At 45.4% G+C, this 18721-nt stretch overlaps 1 protein-coding gene and 1 long non-coding RNA gene across 2 annotated transcripts in view; one reads left to right on the forward strand and one right to left on the reverse strand.

Annotated features, from left to right (window-relative positions):
- ABCC9 (ATP binding cassette subfamily C member 9) overlaps nucleotides 1-17881 on the forward strand; it is a 150621-nt gene extending 132740 nt beyond the window's left edge. Inside the window, exons 37-40 of the mRNA XM_030804745.1 lie at nucleotides 450-553; nucleotides 2914-3047; nucleotides 10573-10635; nucleotides 15159-17881. Of these exons, the coding sequence (XP_030660605.1) occupies nucleotides 450-553; nucleotides 2914-3047; nucleotides 10573-10635; nucleotides 15159-15296 (439 nt within the window). The 3' untranslated portion in view covers nucleotides 15297-17881. The remainder of the gene's footprint in view (nucleotides 1-449; nucleotides 554-2913; nucleotides 3048-10572; nucleotides 10636-15158) is intronic.
- Nucleotides 4262-7793, reverse strand: LOC115832916. The gene is made up of 3 exons (XR_004028318.1): nucleotides 7758-7793; nucleotides 6165-6203; nucleotides 4262-4307 (listed from the first exon to the last, which is right to left on the reverse strand). It is a non-coding gene; the product is annotated as an uncharacterized LOC115832916 (long non-coding RNA).
- Nucleotides 17882-18721: the final 840 nt, after the last annotated feature.

Genomic DNA, 18721 nt, shown 5'->3' on the forward strand with positions numbered 1-18721 from the left:
ATATCCTTATAGCAGCATGAGAATGGACCAGTACACTACTATTGTTAGTGATGCAGCACAGCTTATCTAAAATAGTGTCATATGTTCCCATAGAGATGTATGTATGTAGCATCAGTCCTGCAGGAATATTTTGCTAGATACTACTTGGGTTATACTAAGCATAGTTTGGAGCCAATGGATCTAGATAACAAACTTGGTAATATGATATAATGTATATAAATTTTATAATATCATCAAGACAATTTTTTATACTATTAAGATCATGCATTCATTCATCAAGCATGAATTCAGTGCTTGCACTGCTTTGAGCACTGTTCTAGGTGCTGAATATACAGCAGTAACCAAAACAAATGGAACTTACATTGTAAGGAAAGAAAAGCAATAAGCAAATATACATAAAAGTTTCTCTATTTTCACTTATTGACTAATTAACTAATTTTTCCCTGCAGATTTAATTTAGATCCAGAGTGCAAATGCACAGATGACAGACTCTGGGAAGCCTTAGAAATTGCTCAGCTGAAGAATATGGTCAAATCTCTACCAGGAGGTCTAGGTATATTTTCTAAATAGCATATTTATTTTTTATATATGCCATTAATCCTACATATGTCTATCTACATTTTATGCTATAATCACATAACTTTAGTGTTAAATCCCCTTATATTTAAAATAATATCCTAAAAGTTATTAGAATATTTCAAAATCTAATGTTTTTGAATGGGGTACAAGAGGGTGAACCCAATAACAAATTCTGTTCTATGTGACTACTCCAAAATGTTCCAATTAATACATTTATCTCTGCCACCTTTTCACAATTGGTGGGTACAGGTCATTGTAATGGATGTTTCCCTGTAGTTATTCTTTCTCAGTTGACCTATCTGATCACCTACCATCAGGAAATGAATGGGAGGATTGCAGGAGCTGTTAGGTTTAAGTCTTTGGCACCACTTAGGGAAAGGCAATTTTGCCACATTAGTAGCCATTTTCTCTGCTGCCAGGAGGGAAAATTCTTTTTATTTATATAACATAATTTTCTTTGTGTTTGAAGACATTGTTTTGCATTGCCTTGAGGCAGTATCAATTTTAAACACTTGTGTAAAGAACACAACATGTACTCAGTCACTGATAAAAATTCAGTCCTAGAGGTTGTACAATGCCTGACAAATAAATGATGACAGCATGAATGTGATTATTGAAACCACAGAGAGTTCATACTATCTTTAACTCATTAAAAGGAACATGTATAATTTTTGACTTTGCTTCCTTAACATCTTAACTCATCTAAGAAAGCAATAGGAAAGATAATAGTTGATTGATATTCTAAATTTAATATACAATATATAGTTGCCAAATTGTGGTGTTTGGCATCTAGTTTTTAAAAAATCAACCTACAAAATAAAATTATGTTTATCTGTTAGTTTATTTGAAAAGGAGGGCCAACTCAAAAACACTACATTTTATTATTTTAATTAAGTTCCAAGGAGAAAGTATGCCACAAACAAAAGTTAAGACAGCATGTCTTTAAGGAATGTTTTATTGACTTGCCAGGGTCAGGTTGTGAAAGTAATTCCAGAACTCTGGATGAACTTTCGATAATGATTTTTTCTTTGAGACAAGTTCTTGCTATGTTACCCAGACTTGAGTGCAGTGGCTATTCACAGGCATGATCATCGCATACTACACCCTCTAATCCCTGGGGTCAAGTGATCCTCCTACCTCAGCCTCCTGAGTAGCTAGGACTATAGGTGCCCCACTATGCCTAGCTCCCATGACAGTTTTTTGATGTCTCCTGTGGAAAGCCCAGCAAGTCTACTTGAGAAATTAATACATGCTTATAGAGCTTTCTCTCTTGGCATTTAGAGATCCCCTCTCTCACCATTAATATTTGGAAAAACAGACAGTTGCATCTTTCTAGTCCTCTTCATTAACATGAGACCTGCATGCACCTGTTTAGATTGTGGGCATAGTGTTTTGGGGTTATGGTACAGCACAGGCAACAGGGGATTGTATTTACATTATGTAACCGACTGAATATTGTGCTCATCATCTTAGTAAAGATGACCAGTTGCTTAATGAAGATTTGGTTCAGGCCAGCTTTGGTGGAAACATTCCTTATCTCCAGCATCCTCTTATATGTAAATTAGAATTTGGAGAATAAATACCTATTTTCCAATCATGACAAATCGTAAGACTTTGATACCATTAGAATATAATCAATAGAAATTTCCCCCAGGACATCAGGGAAAGGTGTTTGAATTCTAAAAAAAAAAAAAGACATTTGGAAACAGAATTTTTCTTAAACTCACAATAGTACAGTTTATGAAATGTAGATGGAAACCAAAAAAAAAAGAAAAGGATAATGAGGACATATTCGTTTATCCATACAACAGTGTGTTATTCAGCTCTTGTGTAAGATACCGCAGTACTAGGGACATTCTGACAAAAACAAACCCAGTCCTTATCCACTTGGTACTTACAGTCCAGAAAGATGGTATAATGAAAAGAGAAGTGAAATTAGAGTTGAGAATATTCTGTATCTTACCAAGTAAGCTAAATGTGACTTTGGGCAAGCCATTTCATCTCTCTGGGCCTTAGGTAATTATATTAAGTAATCTCCTAAGGGAATTGTATTAAATAATTAAATAATTTCCAAGGTCTTTCTGTCTTCAAAATGTTTTATATCCTACTATCACAGGTAATTCACTACCTATTGTCATAAATGAGATAATTTAGGAACATCTTCGTTTTCCCAAAGTGGAGTTCCTCTTTGTGTTCTAGTATGAAGTCCTTGCACCAGCACTAAGTGATATCCATCATGCTGTCATACAACGTAATGTGTTTTTCATGATTTTGTCCAAGGTAAATGTTAGTAGCATTTCTTTAGTGAAATCCTTGCTTCTTTCTCTGATTTAGATGCGGTTGTCACTGAAGGTGGGGAGAATTTTAGCGTTGGACAGAGACAGCTATTTTGCCTTGCCAGGGCCTTTGTCCGCAAAAGCAGCATTCTTATTATGGATGAGGCAACAGCTTCCATTGACATGGCCACAGTGAGTGCATTATCTAAGCTTTTAAAATTGACAAATCGGAGAAATGTGCATGAAAATTACAATTTATTATTTCCTGACTGGGTTCTTAATCCTCAGTACTATTGTTTTGAGAATCTGCTCAATCATCTATTTGATGAACTCATGATAGCACATTGAGAATTAATTACAATAAATAGGGCCCGGCATATGGTTTAAAGGCATTCCTATTACCAATAAACAAAATAAATTTGCCACAATTTTGAAAAATTTTCAGAACAGTAAATTTCAAGAGCTTAGTTGATGAGAGGTACTGTACTATATTCAAGTACTATGCCAGAAAAGTTCTGAAATGCAGTATGAAAGTCTCTGTTTAATAGAATCTATTGCTAACCAACACCACTCATTATTTCCTAAAGCAATTTGAAGAAGAATGATTCACTGGGATTAACAATGGCTAGAATCAATAACAGTCTTCTCTATGTGTTTATATGGTAAAAAGCCACAAATTTTGCCTTTTGAAAGATATTATTTGGAATTATCAAATGTGTCCAAGAAATATCTGTCCAGAAGGCTGTGATTGAGTAGGGAAAATGTTTCATTAAATCACAAACTGCATATGAGCTAGCAATTAATGTTCTTCTGAAAGATTTTTTTTCTTTTATCATTAATTTTTTTTTTGCACACAAAACAAAATTTTCTAAAAATACATACAAAAAGATGCATATCAAACATATTAGGAAGGGTGCACATGGGAAGACGGGGAATAGAAATGGGGGGTGGGAATTAAAGAAAATAAATGAGAGACGGACTTTGTATAGATCAATGATAATAACTCAATCCTCTATTTGACAAAGAAGAAGGAGAAGGAAGAGGAAGAAAAACAAAGTGGGATAAAGGATCAGAAAGGGAGGAAAATAATAGAAAAAATTAGAGTATGACCCCAGGGTAGACCTGTTTTGTTGTCGCTGGGTTGGTTGGTGGGTTTGTCTGTTGTATTTTTCATATGTTTCGCCATGTTGGACAGGCTGGTCTCGAACCCCTAGCCTCAAGTGATCAACCCACCTCGGCCTTCCAGAGTGCTGGGACTACAGGCGAGAGCCACCATGTCCAGCCCCCACATTGCTTCTGGCCTCTGTGGTAGACCTCCTAGACAGAGGCGCTCCCCACATCTCACACGGGGCAGCCAGGCAGAGGCGCTCCTCACTTCTTCCCAGACGGGGCGGCCGGGCAGAGGCACTCCTCACTTCCCAGACGGGGCGGCCGGGCAGAGGCGCTCCCCACCTCCCAGACGGGGCGGCCGGTCAGAGGCGCTACTCACATCCGAGGCGCAGGGCTCCCACATCCCAGACGGGGCCCCCCCCAGACGGGGCCGGGCAGAGGCGCTCCTCACATCCAGATGGGGCGGCCGGGCAGAGGCGCTCCTCACTTCTTCCCAGACGGGGGGGGAGGGCTTCCCCAGACGGGGCGGCCGGACAGAGGCGCTCCTCACTTCTTCCCAGATGGGGTGGCCAGGCAGAGGCCCTCCTCACTTCCTAGATGGGGTGGCGGCCAGACAGAGGCGCTCCTCACATCCCAGATGATGGGTGGCCGAGCAGAGGTGCTCCTCACATCCTAGATGATGGGCGGCCAGGCAGAGACGCTCCTCACTATTTCCCAGATGGGGTGGCCGGGCAGAGGCGCTCCTCACTTCTTCCCAGACGGGGCGGCCGGGCAGAGGCGCTCCTCACTTCTACACAGACGGGGCGGCCGGGCAGAGGCGCTCCTCACATCCCAGACGATGGGTGGCCGGGCAGAGCGCTCCTCACCTCCAAGACGGGGCGGCTGGGCAGAGGCGCTCTTCACTTCCCAGACGGGGCGGCCGGAGAGAGTCGCTCCTCGCTTCCCAGACAGGGCAGCCGGGCGAGGCACTTCTCGCTTCCCAGACGGGGCGGCCGGGAGAGGCCCCACTCCACGGGGGCCGGGCAGAGGCGCTCCTCACTTCCCAGACGGGCGGCCGGGCAGAGGCCTCCTCACTTCTTCCCAGACGGAGCTGCGGGCAGAGGCGCTCCTCACTTCTTCCCAGACGGGGCGGCCGGGCAGAGGAACTCCTCACTTCCTAGATGGGGTGGCGGCTGGACAGAGGCGCTCCTCACATCCCAGATGATGGGTGGCCGAGCAGAGGCGCTCCTCACATCCTAGATGATGGGCGGCCAGGCAGAGATGCTCCTCACATCCCAGACGGGGCGGCCGGGCAGAGGCGCTCCTCACTTCTACACAGACAGGGCAGCCGGGCAGAGGCACTCCTCACTTCCCACACGGGGCGGCCGGGCAGAGGCGCTCCTCACCTCCCAGAAAGGGCGGCCGGCAGAGGCGCTCCCCACCACCCAGACGGGGCGGCCGGGCAGAGGCGCTCCTCGCTTGCCAGACGGGGCGGCCGGGCAGAGGCGTTCCTCACATCCCTGATGGGGCGGCCGGGCAGAGACGCTCCTCACTTCCTAGACAGGGTGGCGGCTGGGCAGAGGCGCTCCTCACCTCCAAGACGGGGCGGCCAGGCAGAGGCGCTCCTCACATCCCAGATGAGGGTGACCGAGCAGAGGCACTCCTCACATCCTAGATGATGGGCGGCCAGGCAGAGACTCTCCTCACCTCCAAGACAGGGCGGCCGGGCAGAGGCGCTCCTCGCTTCCCAGACAGGGCGGCCGGGCAGAGGCGCTCCTCACATCCGAGACGGGGCAGCTGGGCAGAGGCGCTCCTCACATCCCAGACGGGGCGGCCGGGCAGAGGCGCTCCTCGCTTCCCAGACGGGGTGGCTGGGCAGAGGCGCTCCTCGCTTCCCAGACGGGGCGGCCGGGCAGAGGTGCACCTCACTTCATCCCAGACGGAGCTGCCGGGCAGAGGCGCTCCTGACTTCTTCCCAGACGGGGCGGCCGGGCAGAAGCGCTCCCCACCTCCCAGACGGGGCGGCCGGTCAGAGGCGCTACTCGCATCCTTGATGGGGCGGCCGGGCAGAGGCGCTCCTCACATCCCAGACGGGGCGGCCGGGCAGAGGCACAGTGCCCCTGTTAGAGGCGCTCCTCACTTCTTCCCAGATGGGGTGGCCAGGCAGAGGCGCTCCTCACTTCCTAGATGGGGTGGCGGCCGGACAGAGGTGCTCCTCACATCCCAGACGATGGGTGGCCGGGCAGAGGCGCTCCTCACCTCCCAGACAGGGCGGCCGGGCAGAGGCACTCCTCACTTTCCAGACGAGGCGGCCGGGCAGAGGCGCTTCTCACATCCCAGACGATGGGCGGCCGGGCAGAGGCGCTCCCCACCTCCCAGACAGGGCGGCTGGGCAGAGGCGCTCCTCACATCCTTGATGGGACAGCCAGGCAGAGGCGCTCCTCACATCCTAGATGATGGGCGGCCTGGCAGAGACGCTCCTCACTTCCTAGACGGGGTGGCGGCTGGGCAGAGGCGCTCCTCACCTCCAAGACGGGGCGGCCGGGCAGAGGCGCTCCTCGCTCCCAGACAGGGCGCCGGGCAGAGGCGCTCCTCACATCCCAGACGAGGCAGCCGGGCAGAGGCGCTTCTCACATCCCAGAGGATGGGCGGCCGGGCAGAGGCGCTCCCCACCTCCCAGACAGGGCGGCTGGGCAGAGGCGCTCCTCACATCCTTGATGGGACAGCCAGGCAGAGGCGCTCCTCACATCCTAGATGATGGGCGGCCAGGCAGAGACGCTCCTCACTTCCTAGACGGGGTGGCGGCTGGGCAGAGGCGCTCCTCACCTCCAAGACGGGGCGGCCGGGCAGAGGCGCTCCTCGCTTCCCAGACAGGGCGGCCGGGCAGAGGCACTCCTCGCTTCCCAGACGGGGCGGCCGGGCAGAGGCGCTCCTCGCTTCCCAGATGGGACGGCCAGGCAGAGGCGCTCCTCACATCCCAGACGGGGAGGCCGGGCAGAGGCACTTCTCACTTCCCAGACGAGGCGGCCGGGGAGAGTCGCTCCTCGCTTCCCAGACGGGGCGGCCGGACAGAGGCGCTCCTCACTTCTTCCCAGACGGGGTGGCCGGGCAGAGGCGCTTCTCACATCCCAGATGATGGGTGGCCGAGCAGAGACGCTCCTCACTATTTCCCAGATGGGGCGGCCGGGCAGAGGCGCTCCTCACTTCTTCCCAGATGGGGTGGCCGGGCAGAGGCGCTCCTCACATCCCAGACGATGGGCGGCCGGGCAGAGGCGCTCCTCACCTCCAAGACGGGGCGGCCGGGCAGAGGCACTCCCCACCTCCCAGACGGGGCGGCGGGCAGAGGCGCTCTTCACATCCCAGATGGGGCGGCCGGGCAGAGGCACTCCTCACATCCCAACGGGAGGCGGGCAGAGGCGCTCCTCACTTCCCAGACGGGGCAGCCGGAGAGAGTCGCTCCTCGCTTCCCAGATGGGGCGGCCGGGCAGAGGCACTTCTCGCTTCCCAGACGGGGCGGCCGGGCAGAGGCGCTCCTCACTTCTTCCCAGACGGGGTGGCCGGGCAGAGGAACTCCTCACTTCCTAGATGGGGTGGCGGCCGGACAGAGGCGCTCCTCACATCCCAGATGATGGGTGGCCGAGCAGAGGCGCTCCTCACATCCTAGATGATGGGCGGCCAGGCAGAGATGCTCCTCACATCCCAGACGGGGCGGCCGGGCAGAGGCGCTCCTCACTTCTACACAGACGGGGCAGCCGGGCAGAGGAACTCCTCACTTCCTAGATGGGGTGGCGGCCGGGCAGAGGCGCTCCTCACATCCCAGACGATGGGTGGCCGGGCAGAGGCGCTCCTCACCTTCCAGACAGGGCAGCCGGGCAGAGGCGCTCCTCACCTCCCAGACGGGGCGGCCGGGCAGAGGCGCTCCCCACCTCCCAGATGGAGCAGCTGGGCAGAGGTGCTCCTCACCTCCCAGAAGGGGCGGCCGGGCAGAGGCGCTCCCCACCACCCAGACGGGGCGGCCGGGCAGAGGCGCTCCTCGCTTGCCAGACGGGGCGGCCGGGCAGAGGCGCTCCTCACTTCCCAGACAGGGCGGCCGGGCAGAGGCGTTCCTCACATCCCTAATGGGGTGGCCGGGCAGAGACGCTCCTCACTTCCTAGACGGGGTGGCGGCTGGGCAGAGGCGCTCCTCACCTCCAAGACAGGGCAGCCGGGCAGAGGCGCTCCTCACATCCCAGATGATGGGTGGCCGAGCAGAGGCACTCCTCACATCCTAGATGATGGAGGGCCAGGCAGAGACGCTCCTCACATCCCAGACGGGGAGGCCGGGGAGAGGCGCTTCTCACTTCCCAGACAGGGCGGCCGGGGAGAGTCGCTCCTCGCTTCCCAGACGGGGCAGCCCGGCAGAGGCGCTCCTCGCTTCCCAGACGGGGCGGCCGGGCAGAGGTGCTCCTCGCTTCTTCCCAGACGGAGCGGCCGGGCAGAAGCGCTCCTCACTTCTTCCCAGACGGGGCGGCCGGGCAGAGGCACTCCTCACTTCTACCCAGACGGGGTGGCCGGGCAGAGGCGCTCACTTCCCAGACAGGGCGGCCGGGCAGAGGTGCTCCTCACATCCCAGACGATGGGCGGCCAGGCAGAGGCGCTCCTCACTTCCCAGACGGGGCGGCCAGGCAGAGGCGCTACCCACCTCCCAGACAGGGCAGCCGGGCGGAGGCGCTCCCCACCTCCAAGACGGGGCGGCCGCGCAGAGGCGCTCCTCACATCCTAGATGATGGGCGGCCAGGCAGAGGCGCTCACTTCTTCCCAGGCGGGGTGGCCGGGCAGAGGCACTCCTCACTTCCTAGATGGGGTGGCGGTCGGGCAGAGGCGCTCCTCACATCCCTGATGGGGTGGCCGAGCAAAGGCGCTCCTCACATCCTAGATGATGGGCGGCCAGGCAGAGACGCTCCTCACTTCCTAGATGGGGTGGCGGCCGGGCAGAGGCACTCCTCACCTCCAAGACGGGGCAGCCGGGCAGAGGCGCTCCTCACTTCCCAGACGGGGCGGCCGGGCAGAGGCACTCCTCACTTTCCAGACGAGGCGGCCGGGCAGAGGCGCTCCTCACATCCCAGACGATGGACGGCCGGGCAGAGGCGCTCCCCACCTCCCAGACGGGGCGGCCGGGCAGAGGCGCTCCTCACCTCCCAGAAGGAGCGGCCAGGCAGAGGCGCTCCCCACCTCCCAGATGGGGCGGCCGGGCAGAGGCCCTCCTCACTTCCCAGACGGGGTGGCGGCCGGGCAGAGGCACTCCTCACCTCCAAGACGGGGCAGCCGGGCAGAGGCGCTCCTCACATCCCAGACGGGGCGGCCGGGCAGAGGCGCTCCTCACTTCCCAGACGGGGCGGCGGCCGGGCAGAGGCGCTCCTCAACTCCCAGACGGGGCGGCCGGGCAGAGGCGCTCCTCACTTCTTCCTAGACGGGGCGGCCGGGCAGAGGCGCTCCTCACATCCCAGAGGATGGGCAGCCAGGCAGAGAGGCTCCCCACCTCCCACACGGGGCGGTGGCCGGGCAGAGGCTGCAATCCCAGCACTCTGGGAAGCCAAGGCAGGCGGCTGGGAGGCAGAGGCTGCAGGGAGCCAAGACCATGCCACCGCACTCCAGCCCAGGCAACACGGAGCACCGAGTGAGCGGGACTCTGTCTGCAGTCCCAGCACCTCGGGAGGCCGAGGCGGGCAGACCACTCGAGGTCAGGAGCTGGAGAGCAGCCTGGCCAACATGGCGTAACCGCGCCTGCAGCCAAAGCAGAAAAAGCAGGCAGGGGTGGTGGCGCGCGCTGGCAATCCCAGGCAGCCTGCATGCTGGGGCAGGAGAATCACGGGAGCGGGAGGCAGGGAGTCTGCAGCGAGCCGAGTATACTCCAGCCTGGGCCACAGAGGGAAGAGAGGAAGGAAGGAAGGAAGGGAGGGAGGAAGGGAGGGAGGGAAGAAAGGAAGTTTCTTCTGAAAGTTAACTTATTAAAATTTGACCTCAGAAAGGACACATTGAGGGTTATTATAAGGGTAATACTGCCTCAACAGAAAAGAGAGAGAGAGTATGAATTAAATGATTGAAGGAAAGAACTCCTTCACTTTAAAAATTGAACCAAGATTTCCTCTAGGACAGAGATAGAATCTGTACCCGGAACAGCCTTTAAAATATAACAGTGCTTTGTGGTGCGGATAAAAACATTTGCTGCCTAGAATGTTCATTTATGTGTCAAAGTCCAAATTTTAGGCATCAATTTTAGTTTTTCCCTTTTCTGACTCAAAGGTTAACATCATTACAGAATTCTGCTGGTTTCAAATACATACTTCTTGTGGTATAACTCAAGTGAGCACTTTGATACCCATTTAATTTCATTTTCTTCTTTGCATTTCCTGGAAATAAATCTATCACCCACTTCTGGCTGATCACTGACTGACTTTCATTTGTGTTTTGAAGACACGTACAGAATCCAGCATGAACCTGCTGCTGGGGACTGCCGCTTCTTATGACTTCCACAGAAAATGAGGGATTGAGAATACTCACAAGAGATTCAGTGGAATATTTTTCTTGGGGCAAAATATTATGATGACAAAGTAATCCTGAGAAAATTTATACTTTTTTTGTTTTGCAGGAGAATATTTTGCAAAAAGTAGTAATGACAGCCTTTGCAGACCGGACCGTGGTGACAATAGCTGTAAGTATGAGAAGACAGCCAATACACCTCTTTGGTTTTTGTTCTAACATGTTATCCCTCTTTAGGTTTTAGCAAAATATACTTGTGTTGAATTATGTATTTCTCTGCTAATGTTTCTGTATCTGTGCAAAAAAGAAAAAAAAATATGAAGATGTTTTGAAAGCATTGTTCTTTTCCAAACTGTCTGCTCTACCTAACTGACTTCCCTAAGTGACAATGATAGGACATCCTAAATCTAAGGATTCCAGCAGGTCATGGCCTCTGCCTGTTCACCAGATAAAATGGTAGTTCATATAAAATAATTCTCTTTTCTATAATCTGATGGTCTGATGAGCAGTTTCAGAAAGAAAATTCCTAAATTTGATTGCTTATTCTGCTACTATCAATACCTAATTTCTATGTTTCCATTCATTCATCTACTAAAAAATAGGCAATGAGATATCTCACAGTAGGGTCAGGTAATTTTTTTTATTTTAGATAGCACCAATCAAATAGAAGAAGTGCTTAAATAGTTGTAATTCATGTCATAGCTGACTTACAGTAGTCCACAGTTTTGTCTTTTGCTCTTTGCAAGTGGATTCTTGCTCATATTTAGGCTTACTGCTTAATAAAAACTATTTTTTAATGAGTCACTTGGACATTTTTCCTTCTGCTGATTCTCTTCTTTTCTATTTTTCTCTCCAGCACCGTGTCTCTTCTATTATGGATGCAGGCCTTGTTTTAGTCTTTTCTGAGGGTATTTTAGTGGAGTGTGATACCGTTCCAAATTTGCTCGCCCACAAGAATGGCCTCTTTTCCACTTTGGTGATGACCAACAAGTAGACCATCATGATCTATTGCACCAAGTCTGTCATTCTTCGGTAGTTATCTTAGCAATATCCCCTTAGTAAGGCATGGCTAATGCTGTGAATAAAGGGGAGGGCTGAGATGAGGGAACTAACTGCAGGGTGTTATTACAAAATCAGCTCAACCAAGTGCTTTCGTCATGCTCACTACCGAATGGAGCTCATGCATGTTTTCAAATACATACATGCAAAAGAGAGTATTTATGAAACCTATTAACTGAATTTATCTCTTATTCTAAGGACCAATTTCACTAGTCCTTAGGGATGTTTTGTAGGCATCCATAAAAATGCCATACACATTTCTTACCTGCCCTGGAGAATGCATTGTTTCATTTACATAGTTACTTGAGTTTCACTGGTGAGTAATGGGAGTTGTGTATGGAGTGCTTGCTGTGCTTCCACTTTCTTGGATGATGCATGGAAGAAGCAGAACCCTTTGGAGTGCAGCTTTTTTCAAGATGGCAGGAAATGACGTCCCATCAGGGCCTACTTCCTGCAAACTGCCTAAGTAAAGAAAAATCTACTTTCTCGAATTTTTCCAGTGAACTCTGTGGTTCCTCTTTCCTGGAGGAGAGTCACCCAATTAACTTAATTCATATTAAGGTGTGAATGATTTAAGGGGTAGGGGAATTGATTAACTTGAAAAAGAATTATTCAGTATTTTCAAGAATTTTCTTACTGGAAAAGGTAGGGAGATATTTTGGAAGAGAAAGAACTTCCTGTTGCCCCAAAATGGGTGGAGAGACAGAGAGAAAACAGACCATTGCCTATTCAAAAGAAGAATTTTCCCTACTCTGCATGAAGCATGGCGTTGTTGGATGGTTCTATTTATATCTGGAAGATTACTTGAGCATAATTTGTATTTTTAACAAAATGTTAGGTTTCCTAATCAGGTTACCTCTTACCTAATTTCTCTTCTACATTCACTAAATACTTTTCTGTAGACTTATATTTCTTTCACTCATTCTTCATTTCAAAACCACTCATGTGAACGTGGCCACTAGGATACCTAGAATTCCCTGCTCCCACCCGCCCCTAATACACATGAAGCTGTCATGGAAGAATCACTATAAGATTTTTTAGAGGACCAACTCCTCATAACAGGCCTATAAAAGGAAGAGCACCACCATGCTTATGGTAGACTCCTTGTAGAATTAACTTAAACTCTTAAAATTAACTGTTTTTCCTTTCCTGCCTAAGAGCTTATTACGTTGGTTAGCTGCCACTAAAATTGTGGAATGCCTTAAAAAGATAATTTTCTCCAGCTTCTAAAAGGAAGCACTCACACAGCAAAATAGTCCATGGTATTTATTTCTGAAAGTGATTACATGATTAATTTCTCTGGAACATTTTGAAAATTTTATCAACATGATTACAATTGACACCACACTTTGTCAAGGAAAAGTTATTTGGATTAATGGAATAAAAACCAACTATATTTATTTCTGTTGACCAAGACTTTTCAATGCTTTTTTTTGTTATTTTTTCTAGTAAATATTATTTTAGAATATCAGTGCAATGTTTATAATATTATATTTATGGGTTTAGAGGCCAAATTCTTTTTTTAGACATCCATGATATGGCTATTGAACAGCTAATATTTTTCTGGAGGGAAAATGCACAGCAGATATTATTGGATAGCTTGTTAAGTTTCTTTTTCTAAATCCACGGCTGTGCAAATGGCTCTGGTCCTTTCTCAAAGATAAATAAACATTAGCCTCCAAAATCTTGTTAATTCATCAATGTATTAGGTTGGTGCAAAAGTAACGTGGCCTTTGACATTAAAAGTAATGGCAAAGACCATGATTACTTTTGCACCAACCTAATACATAATTTGTTACCAATATTCAGCGAATGATAGGCTTGTCATGGGTGTTGAAAACTGGCACATGTTCTAAGCTGGCATCATTATCACATTTCATATATGTTTCTTTTCCCCTTAAGTCATGAGTCACAACTATAACTGCTGGCTTTTTTGAAAGCATAAACACTGAGCCCACACTATCTACATGGCCCAGGGCAGAATGTAGGCCCTCAACTCTGGGGATGGTTTTAGGTAGGGCTTTGGAATGTTCAGAGAAGCACTTTGGAAGACTGTGTATCAGCTAAACAGATGGCATTTCTAGGTTTGGAACTATGGACAGGGACTCCCATCAACACACTAATATTCTGACCTGCATAGCTCAGGTTCAGTATGGTAGCCCCTGGGCATGTGTGGCTATTATTTGAAATGTGGATAGTTTGAATTGAGAAGTGCCATAAGTGTAAAATCTGTACTGGATTTCAAAGACTTAATACTAATAGAAGCATGTAAAAGTTCTCATGAATCATTTTTATGTTGGTTACATATTGAAATGATAATATCTGAATAGATTGGGTTAAAATGTATTAAAGTTGCTTTCATTTGTTTATTTCTACTTGGAAAATGTAGCTCCTAGAAAATTTAAAATTACATGTGGCTCCCATTATATTTCTATTGAACAATACTGATCTTAGCAAGAGTAAAAGCCCATCACACAGATCTTTCCTTTCTAATTTATAAACATAAAATTAATAGTAGTTGACATTTATTATTTATTTGTATATGTCAGACAAAGTGCTGAATTTTTTTACATGGATTATCTCATTTGAACCTCATCACCCTTCTCTGAGGCAGGTGCTATTACCATAATTTTACAGATGTGAAACTGGAACTATACAATGTTAAGTATATTGCTCAAGATTGCACAACTAACAGGTGGTAAAGCCAAAATACACAAGCCCAGTTTATCTTCAGAGCCTGTTCTCTTAACCATAACACTGACATGGCAGGTGAATGCTCCTCTAAGGTATCAGAGAGCCTTATGAAACAGTTAGATGACAGGATGGAAATATCTCACATTTTGAAATTAGTAATCCTAATTTTGATATTGGTTCTGCTACTTATTATCTATGTGACCTCCTGATTTTGCTTTATCTCTGTGAATGCTCTCCCCTATAAAGTGGAGAGAGATAACACCCACAGCTGAGGAATGTTCTAATGATTCACTAAAATGTGTGTGGAGCACTTAATATATGTCATATGCTCAGGAAGTGGTAGCTTTTATCATTGTTAGTTACTAATTAATCCAAAGGGCATCACGTGGAAAGAAGGAATGGGTCAGTGGCAGTGATCTCCAAAGACTGAGACTGCATGTCTAAAGGCCTGGGTACTCCATTCTATTACTGCATGCCAGAATGGACTTCCCCATATTGTCATCCCGGAACTAAACCACTTTCCAGGGTTCTTCAAATTGTGTTATAGCCCAAATAATTAGTGATTCTACACAAGAGATAATTATTGTTGACATTAAAGTATAACCCAACTGGTTTACAATGGCCTCTCTTAATTTAATTACTCGATAAACATTTTTACCCTACTTAAACTTAAGGTTTCATAAAAATGATGACGCTGATATATTAGCTACACTCAAGTTAGTACAGCCCATAGAAAACCAGCCATATTGGCCATTGCTTAAAAATATGTAAATAAATGATAATTTAAATAAGGAAAAAAGGGGAGGTGTCTGTGATCCCTACCTCTTGTCACTCACCAAGATAAACAAATGTCCCAGAATAATTCGTGAAATATATATATTCCATTGTTTTGGCTTGTGCCCTGAAATGTGTAACAAATACATGTTTTCTTTTCACTCACAGCATCGAGTACACACTATTCTGACGGCAGACCTGGTTATTGTGATGAAGCGAGGAAATATTTTAGAATATGACACTCCAGAAAGCCTCTTGGCTCAGGAAGATGGAGTATTTGCTTCTTTTGTTCGCGCAGACATGTGAAGGAGTGTCTTAAAACAATACATGTATTTAAAATAATGCAGTCATAACCTAATTAATGGATCATCAGCTTGACCTCTGTAAAGTGGCATCTTTAAACTTTTACAGATTTTTGCACAAGAAGTGGACATTTATTTTTCCTGTTTTTTAAAACAGTTTTTCCAAGATATTATTGCTTAATATGTTCATTATTGATGTTTTCATAGTGATCCATCCACTCTACCTTTAAGAATAGCTAGGTTGTATTAAAACATGTAAGCTACTTTAAGTGATAAATCAATAGCTAAAGTTTTCTCCTAACTTTAAGTCTGGTAAATATCTCTCAGGCATGGAAGTTTCAATGCGTAGTCAGTATTACTATAGTCTTGTTTGTAAGAATATATTTTCCTTATTGTTGGACTCTCCAGAGGTTATTGGAAGGAATAAAAAAGGACGTGTTTTCTAACGAAACTCTCAAATTCATTATCTACTTCATGAGAATTTATTTGTATTCATTAACATTAGTAATACCTATTTTTCTTAGGAGCCTTCTTTTTTCCCTCTTGTTTCTTGTCACCAAGAAGTTATCACACTTATACTTATTCTATAAGGCCAAAGCCTTAGCTAGAAAGATCATGAAGAGTTTGGATATTTTAAAAACTATACTCAAATTTTCATTTTTTCCTGTCCTGTAAAGAGAGAATTCTTAAGATATCAGGCATAATGTACCTTTTCCAGACTGAAGTTCAAAGAGTGATTAGGTTCAATCTTTCAGTGGCAGGCCAGCTAAACTTTCTATAGTTTAATGATTAGCTGTGGTTATGATCTGTAGCCCTAACATGCCACATTACTCAAGATTTACACAGGCAAGTGACTTCATTTGGCACTGCTAATAATGGCAGGTGAACATTCCTCTCAAGTGTCAGATATTTCCTATGAAACAGTCCACTGGCAGGCTGGAGATATCTTACACTTTGAAGTTATATATATATAAAACATGTATCTATTTCTAGCTGAAAGAGTTTACCTCTTCTAGACATTTATGCCCAATGGTGTCACACATGATCATTTGCTCCTGCTCTAATTTTAATGTGCATATAAAAAATATACCAAAAATGTTATTGTAATTTTAATAAGCATGTAAAGAGTGTTTCAAAAATTGATGGGATATTAGTGTTAGGTTTCGCTTAAATGAAAATTAATAAATTCAAAAATACTAAAAGTTACCTTCTTTGTCATGTTAGCAACCAGTTTCTACTATTCTGTGCCCATCCAGTGTCAATATCATTGATTTCCTTTTCATATGAAGATCCACATGCATTGTAAGATTGTGAAAATTTATAAAATTGATGAATTAGGAGAAATTATGCTGCTTTCCTATAGTTTCTGTGTTCTGCTTATTGTGCATTCACTCTTGGAAAATATGTAATAGTTGTGTATCCAGAATATGTGTCTTCACCTGAATATTTAATCTTTATATTTACAAAAAAATAAGTTCCACAAGATGGACAAAAATGGTCCATGATATTTAGCTTAAATTGTAACATTTTGTTGTGTATATAAAACTTCATTGGAAGAAAATAACCTTATTGTTTTCTTAAAGCTAAACAGAATAGGATTGGTACTCATTAATTATGTCTTGCAAATATTTTCTAAAAATTCAACCACTCTCCTAAAATGGTGTTTAAATATTTTGTAGGGCAGAATATGCATATTTCTTGTTAGCAAGTAATAATTCATTCTCATAGAGAAATGGGTTTTTACCCATGGAAGTAATCTTTTAATGATATTTTCTAATTATATTGCTGTACAGGCAACATCAGTAGAAGCCTATCTAGTTGCACTAAACTAAAGATCACATTTACCATTCTTACAGCCAAGTGGTTGCTGGTCCCCTCATAACTTTTAGTTAAGTTGAGTAAATGTCTAATTGTTTACATAACTAAATTGACTAAATAAGGTCAAGGATAATGTTTTTCATTGGTTAACCATTTATTATACATATAATCTATTGAATATAAAAAGATTCATCTTGAAATAATATTTGACTATATAGGTACATACCTTAATTAAATCAGATTTTACATTTATAAATTTTATATTTAATTAGTCAAATCAATTTTTAAATCATAATTCCTTAATCTTATAAGAAGCAATAAATGCATAAAGCATTATATTAAAATACCAGGGTTACTTATGTCACTGACAGGGAAAAGACTTTGTATAAACAATTGTGCACCATCTATTTTTGTACTCCTACTCATGATCCATTTAAAAGTCTATTCAGCTCTAGATTAGATACCAGAAGACCCTCTAAGTAACTGATACCTGAGATTCGGGACCATGTCTTGTTTGCCATTGTGCCCTTGGAATTTAATACAAGTGCCTAACCCACAGTAGGGTTGATTGATTCACTCATTAGTTTTACTGCCATGTGCCTATAACTATAGGTTATTCTCTTTCCTTTTCTACGTTGTGTTTATTCTATTTATTCTCTACAATATATAAAATGTATTTGTTCTCTACAACAAACGTGTTTATTCTCTACAATATATAAAAACATATTGGACTACTATTATATAATTAAATTGCTCTTCTATTTGCTTAAAGAGGGTGATTATTTTTTCACTTACACTTCCACTGAGCAGCAACCAGGACTGGTCAATAGATGGAAATCAATCTCAATTTAGAGACAATACCTAGCCCTGCTTTGACAATCCTGTTACATATTTGCCAGAGTCATGCACTTCCTTACTTTTGTATATAGGCTCCAGAGAAGTTTCCATTAAGTGAAACAGCTATATTAATTTTTTAAATATACTTTTATTTAAATAATTGGATGTCTGGACTTTATCCCAAGGTTTATTGATCAATTTTTATGGTTGTCTTCCAATATATCTTTTATCATTTATTTTGTAACACATTCTTTGGAGGTCTGTGATTTATAGTACTATGATAATTCCCTTATTGACTCATTATTCAAAGTTAGATGCAGTCTTCTAATCTTAGCTATTTGGCATAAGAAGCAATAACCAAGGGGATGTATCCTGTACCTTATGTTTAATTTGTTCTTCAGTAACTACACATCATTTATAGCAGATTATCTTAAGTATTAACAGGATTCACCTGGATCAAATTCTACAGTGAAAGAGCTTGTATCGGTATTTCTAGTAAGTGCTGCCAAATGAGATTCATAATTAACCAAGTTTGGGAATCACTGAGCTACATCAATCATTACACTACTTTCCCTTTGTTGTGCTGAACATAGAACCATAAAATACTAAAGGTAATTTTCACATGCTTCCTTTCCCTGCTGACCTTACCTTATCCTGAATTGCTAAAACAAGCCTCTCGGTGTCACTGAATTAATTGCCTTAGTTCATCATAAAGGAAACATTGTTTAACGAACTGAATCTTAGCTGAGAAGTTATCAACAGGGACTCAAAGAC

Source organism: Nomascus leucogenys, chromosome 23 (assembly GCF_006542625.1).
Source record: "Nomascus leucogenys isolate Asia chromosome 23, Asia_NLE_v1, whole genome shotgun sequence".
Lineage (NCBI taxonomy): Eukaryota > Metazoa > Chordata > Mammalia > Primates > Hylobatidae > Nomascus > Nomascus leucogenys.